Source organism: Malus sylvestris, chromosome 15 (genome assembly GCF_916048215.2).
Source record: "Malus sylvestris chromosome 15, drMalSylv7.2, whole genome shotgun sequence".
NCBI lineage: Eukaryota > Viridiplantae > Streptophyta > Magnoliopsida > Rosales > Rosaceae > Malus > Malus sylvestris.
This window is the reverse complement of record NC_062274.1, coordinates 9491896-9498538: the sequence shown is the minus strand read 5'-3', so window position 1 is coordinate 9498538 and position 6643 is coordinate 9491896. Positions and strand designations below refer to the sequence as shown.

At 35.0% G+C, this 6643-nt stretch overlaps 1 protein-coding gene across 2 annotated transcripts; it reads right to left on the bottom strand.

Annotated features, from left to right (window-relative positions):
- Positions 1 to 1230: 1230 nt before the first annotated feature.
- On the bottom strand, positions 1231 to 4709 carry LOC126606045 (uncharacterized). 2 transcript variants are annotated; one of them, XR_007617097.1, is made up of 6 exons: positions 4393 to 4709; positions 3421 to 3559; positions 3052 to 3083; positions 2536 to 2622; positions 1733 to 1969; positions 1231 to 1629 (listed from the first exon to the last, which is right to left on the bottom strand). XR_007617097.1 is itself a non-coding variant. In XM_050273511.1 (5 exons), the coding sequence occupies exons 1-5, from the start codon at positions 4627 to 4629 to the stop codon at positions 1844 to 1846; spliced, it is 621 nt and encodes a 206-aa protein (XP_050129468.1). In that variant the 5' UTR covers positions 4630 to 4709; the 3' UTR covers positions 1231 to 1843. The 2 variants fall into 2 exon arrangements, 1 of the variants encoding a protein (XP_050129468.1); XM_050273511.1 differs by having other exon boundaries at positions 1231 to 1969.
- Between the last annotated feature and the right edge of the window lie 1934 nt (positions 4710 to 6643).

Below are 6643 nucleotides of genomic sequence, written 5' to 3'. Positions count from 1 at the left end.
GAAATACGCCATCGTTGGTGGGTGGCTGCTCGTCAATTCCACCAAGAAAATACAATCTTCTTAACAGCATATATATAATATTTACTGGGTTTGAAACAACGTAATAAAATATATACAGGGTTTGAAAAAATCTTCTTAACAGCATATATATATATATATGTGTGTGTGTGTGTGTAACTAATTCATGAGAATCCGTCGTTGTAATCTTGTAATGAACACAGCGACGTACGGCGTTATTAAATATTAGTTAATTTCGTGAGAAACTTTTGAACGCCATCGTTGTCATCTGGTAGTGAAAGCAACGAGGTATATAATATTTATATATATTAGTTAATTTATGAGAAGTTTCATTTAACTCCGTCGGAGGTAATATTGGATGGGAAATAAATAAAGTACTCACTAGCGAGTACTTAAGCATTATGTTATTATATATATGGACGAGGTTCATATAGATTCAATCTACTTAGAAGATTAAACCTAAATTTTCATAAATTTTGGTGGGCATATGTGCATATTTGTAATTAAAGAAATGCTAAAGAGACTCTTTCAAAGTAGGAATCTCCATAGACTCTCTATCATCTCAGAGTTTAACGTTAAGTTTCATATTAACATTATAAAACATTATGCCAAATACATAAGGTGGCAGAGAGTCCATGAGAGTTCCATTTTTAAAAGAGTCTCCTTAGTATTTCTCTTGTAATTAATTTGTAATACTTAAGTTATGTTTATGGTTGTATATAATATTTCTCTTGATAGGTGAAGATGTGTGAAATTGTTGAATAACTTGTTTATTTACGCTGAGACATATAATAATGTAATTTTCAATACAAACGCATAATCAAACTCACACACACGTTTATACTAATTAATTGGAAATAATACATATTGGGGTTATAAACATGAAAATGCAGTTGTTCATATCTTCTTCAGTTGGCTTCCGTTTGGTTTTTGACCTAATCATCTATGTGAGCATTATGCCTAGATAATGAGATGAACTTCATTGCACCGATGGATTTAGAGTGGCATCGCAGTTGTAGATAAGTTTCTCACCTGTTTACGAAATACGTTCTAACCGGCTATTTACAATATAGATTCCTAATTTTGAATGTTTATTGATGAGTTTGATAAGCAAAAGTTGATTAAACTTCCACGCCCGCTTAGGATTCATAAGGACTTAACTGATGATGCAAAGCCCGGGTGGAAGCCTCAACTTGCAAGAATTGACAAGCATTTCAAGAAAAAGAAGTGATTTTCAAACAGTATTTACTTGACGTACAGGAAAATACTAAACTGAACCAGTATCCCACTCATAGCACAATCATTTCATTTACAAGTTAAAAAATGTGCAACCTACATACACACAAACGCACACTTTGTTGGCACCATTCAGTAATGTAACGACCGCAACCATCTCTCTCTGGAGCCTCGTCTTGGTACCGAAAACCAGAGAAAATCCGAAGTAAAATAGTTTATTGAGGCGGTTTAACCAAATCTAGTAACAAGTACAGTCCAATTCCAAAAGTCCGGTAATAGTACGGTCGGGCTCAGGAACTAAACATTGAAACATGTTATGACTTTGTTTCAACTGGTGAATGCTTCCTCTCTTAAAATTTTGAAACATGCTGAGCTGTGTTGTTTGTTAAGAACAACATAGTTTAATGTTTTGTAATTAATCTAAAATTTAGAATTATTTATATTCACTTTCATAAGGTACAAGATGCATAAAGGATATATTCCTGCTAACCAGAGACGCAGACGGAGGGGGAGAAATTCAAACATGAACCAAAACGAAGTTGAAGTCTCACTTTTCCTCTTTATATACACACTCCAGACTAGGGAGGTTTCATGCCTTATCACCAACTGCATAACGTTTCCTCGTAGGACTTAAACCTGATGAATGGAGCTGTTTTCGCTTTGTCACCAGTTGCATTGCAGTATGTCTGTCATTTCGAGCCTCCTCAGAATCAGGCTGTACATACAGTTCAAATTGAACTTATATTCTTAACACAAAATATATAGAGATTTATACCAAAAAATTATAGTTCTGTGTGTTAGCACCCTATTGAATTTGATATAATGACCTCAATATTCAATCAAACAATCAAATATGAGTGAACGACAAAATACTTATAAGTAATGAAAAAGTAAGATGATAATGGCACATCCCTTACGCATTTTGAAATGTAAGCTTTTTAGTTTGGGAAAAGATTCTTGCTTGAACAGGTATTATAGATCGTGCAGACAGTGTTTCTTCCTTAGGGTATTATGATTCGCAGACATAGAATTGGCACCCAATACTCAACTCATTTTAACTAATATGCATTAAAAACAATCATCCACTAAATCCCTATTTCAATGAAAAAACCAAAAATTACTCATGACGAAGACGAATAAGTTGCAGGGTTTATTAGGTTAGCACATAATATTGCAGTATCAGACTCCACCTAAGGTCAGTGGCTCAAAGACGCATCAGAAAACAGCGTAAGAAGCTTTGAGAACTACAAATTATAATTTCTTCAAAGGGTGAAACGATACCTTGATGGCTAATGCTCGGTCGAAGCTTTGAATGGAACTATCAGGCTCCCCAAAGTTTAACTGTGCTCTACCAAGGGTAACCCAAGCCTGAATATATGATGGCAAGTGAAGTTAGGCCAAAAGAAAATCATTAAACAACCAAAGGAAATATGAGAGGAAATTGCCTAGTTATGAATCATAAAAGCATCAGCCACAATTATCACCGCATGCATAGCAAGTGAAAGTACCCATCGACACGGATCTAAGTTTCAGGGACCATTAAGGATGACGGCTAAACCTTTGTCTTCTTTCATCAGCAACACACATAGATTACAACAAAATTTATCAGAAAGAAAAAGAATTAATGGGAGGAGTCAAATTTAAAATGCTAGTTGCATCAAAGGTTCTACAAAGCATATAAATGAAAATCTCCCCTCCCAATTTTCCTAGAGCAATGAGCACCATCATAACTTGGCACTGGCACATGAACAAATAATAAGGTGACAAAAATTTCAGAAGTATAAAATTTTGACATACCTCAGCCCATGAAGGCTCCAACTCAGTAGCTCCTGCCAATTTTAATCAACAGATAAGTACAATAAAGCAGTTGCAATTGAACCAGAGAAATTGCAATACGCATAAAATTAAGCTTGAAAAAAGTATATTGTGCGTGCAGCTTCTGGAAAGTGTGAACATAATTTAGCGAATGAGGACCCAAAAGTGCAGAAAGAAAAAGAGTGTAATAGATTTTGGAACCAAATAATGCACGTGGAAACAAAATATATGTTTGACGGCAACCTGAGAACAAAATAGTCATATCACGTATATGTACCTATTAAGAACTAGACATACTGGTGCAAATATAGAAAATAATATACCCCGAAGGGAGATAGAAGGGAAACCTACGAGTCGCTGTCTTCACCGCATTCCATGCATCTCCAACTTCAAGTAATACTTGTGCCTTCTGTTCATGTAAAACTGCATTTTCAGGCCTCAACATAAGAGCAGCCTCCCATTTTCCCAATGCTTCACGGTACTTCCCATCCTTCAAACATCAGTTTAATGTGAGAAAATGCCATTAAATCATCCAGATCAGGAATCAGCAGAAATTCATTCACACCACGATCTTAGTCATACGTGTAATATCTTGTACATAATGAGAAGATTTCTCTTTTGTTTTTCCTGCATTCTTCCTCTAGCAAGAAATTAGTCACTAAAATATTATATGCCACTCGGCCAGTAACTGAAAAGGGCCAGGAGTGAGTACCTATCGCTTACAATAATCAAACTACTGTATTCGACGTGAAAAGACCATGTCCTCACCTACAGACAAAAGGGACCAAATAACCATTCTTCATATATCTCAACCACGAGCATATAAGTGCTTCGTTTTCTTTTGTTTCTATATGCAATTCAAGATTTTGTTTGTGTTGATATAGTCGATTTCTGATGTAAGTAGTGTCAAATCCTTCCCATAACAATATGCAATAGCAAACACTAACTAAGAATTCTGTCGAGCTTATTTACTTGCTTAGTGCTTGCCACTCCACTTCGACAAGGTTATATCTACTACTAAGAATCACTAGCTGAAAACTTTCATGTTTTATGAATCCGGCAGCTAGTTTTTCCCACTTTTACACTTTTCCTTTCATCAAATTTCGATTTCAACAATTTGGGCAGCTACAAAAATCTTCATAATTCTAACAATCACAGTTATTGAGCAGGCAGACTAAATTGGTTATCTGGGTTCCATCAATTATCACATCAAAACGAAATTACATATCAAAGAACATAACTTGGGCAATTACATTTTCCTTCTGCAATGCATAATACCAAAAAATAAATAAATAAATAACTGGGTTTTTTAATATTTATTACCTCGGCGAGCTTAGTTCCCTGAGCTTGAAAGGAGTGGAAGAGTTCAGCAGCGTCGGAAGGCTCGCTCTCATCGGCTAGCTTGCCGAGCTCTGTGTTGTTTTGAATATTATTGCTGGGCTTTTCTGCTGGGTGCGGTTGATTGCTGGGTTCGTCGTTTTGCCGCTCGAAAGGGAGATTTGGGTAAGTTGATACGATCCCCAGAGGCCGCTTCTTGTTGTTCTTCCACGCTATCTTCATCTCTCTCTCCTCACTCAGGCAGACGCGCTCGATTCCAGAGTTTCCAGACCGCAACTCCTCTGTTCTTTCGTTTCGGGTTCGCCCGATTGTAATAAATACCCGCACGGTTAAACCCGAACACGTAATTGGGCCCAATGTAGCATGTAGGCTTCTGTTCTTTAATCTGCTATTTTAACACAGCCCAACCAAAAAAAAACCATTAATGAAAATAGCTTGAAAACTTTGAGTTTTAACGATAAAGATAAAATAAATGGTAAAGTAAATAGTATCAAGATTGACTTTTTAGTTTGAAAATGTGACTTTTCGTTAAAGTGAATAGTACCGGGAGCTTTTTGTTAAAGTTCCAAAAAAAAAAAAAACCCTAACAAAGAAGGGACCGTATGCAGTGAGTATGTTTTGTGTGGAGGTAAGGACGTGGTGCACTCTCCTCCGGCGACCAATTCCAAAAGCGGTTTTTGTGGGAGAGCGAAAGGTAAAATCATACAAAGCCCCAAATTTGAAGGGTTACTAAAAATTTTTGCCATCTAAAATTTATATGTGATAGTCACTTAGTATTACGGTCTAATAGTATTTTTCTTCACTTGTAAGTGAGAAGTCTTAAGTTCGATCTCGCCAAAGGCAATTTGAATCATATGATTGCTAGTCCATTGTGAGGTATAGCCTACCCCTCCACCTTAGTGTAGATGCTACCATTTGCTCAAAAAAAAAATTTCTATGTAAAAGTGGTATTTAAAAAAAAAATTGATTTTATTAGTACTTCAAAATTTCATTGTTCACTCCTTATAAGTGTAATTTTTTTTCTTTCTAAATATAAAAAATTGCAGTGCACAATGTGATATTTGGAGTGTCAATAACAACACCATAAAAAAAGTTTTTTTTTCTTTCAATTTTATTATATAATAATGCTATATGTTCAAGTGAAACTTTAAATGTAGATTTTTTGAAGCTTTTTTCTTTTTTGGTTGTTTAAAATTGAGTTGCTTTTGATTATTTAGTGAAGGTTATGCTTGAATCTGTTTTTACTTATTATTTAGGGAATTGTTATTAGCACTCCAAAAATCTCATTGGGCACTCCAAACTTTCTATAATTAGAAAGAAAAATACACTTGTGAGGAGTGTAAAATAAGATTTTTAGAGTGCTAATAACAGTTCTCATTATTTAATGACATTTGCAAACTTATAATCAGTGAGTTAAGTTATTACTTTCTAGAATCAATATATTGTCCTTTTCTTTTTTATTTTTATGAAAAGCTATCTTTAGAATGATAGATTTTTCAATATGCGCAAAACAAGGTAACATATGTCATATGTCAGTATACAAGTGGAGGGACATTTGAAAAAAAATAATAAAAAAATCCTTTCACTATATGACGTACCACCTCGTGTTTGGACAACTTGAAAAATCTCTCCTTGGGGAAGGGCCATTTTATAAATTTCACGCATGATCCTTGAAATCTCATTATTGGTCTGAAAATAATTCTCATAAATAAGCATAGACAGTAATTCTTTAAAGGTAACTTTAACGAAAAGCACCCGGTACTGTTCACTTTAACGAAAAACCACATTTTTACACTAAAAAGTCAATCCTGGTACTATTCACTTTACCCTTTATTTTGTCCTTATCATTAAAACTCAAAGTTTTCAAGCCCTTTTCATTAGTTTTCCTTTCTATTTTAAATTGCTAACACAAGCATACGATAGCAGCACAAACACCACTAACATAGAATTGCCACAAAAATGGCAAACAAATTTGTCTTGTGAACAAATTAAATAGAAGTAGGGGTTTATCCTTTTTTCACCTTTTCTTTGGACCATGCCACCACGAGCATGCCACCATGCATGCATAGTCAATGTGAGCTATGGTGAACACAGAACACATGGACCGTGATTTAGCCCCAGTTTGGGGTTGAGGTGATTTTAAAAAAAAAGCTACTATGAAAAAAAGTTAGGAGAGTTTTTTGTGTTTGGTAAACACCTCAAACCAGCTTTTTTTCAAAGTTTCAGATGAAAAAAG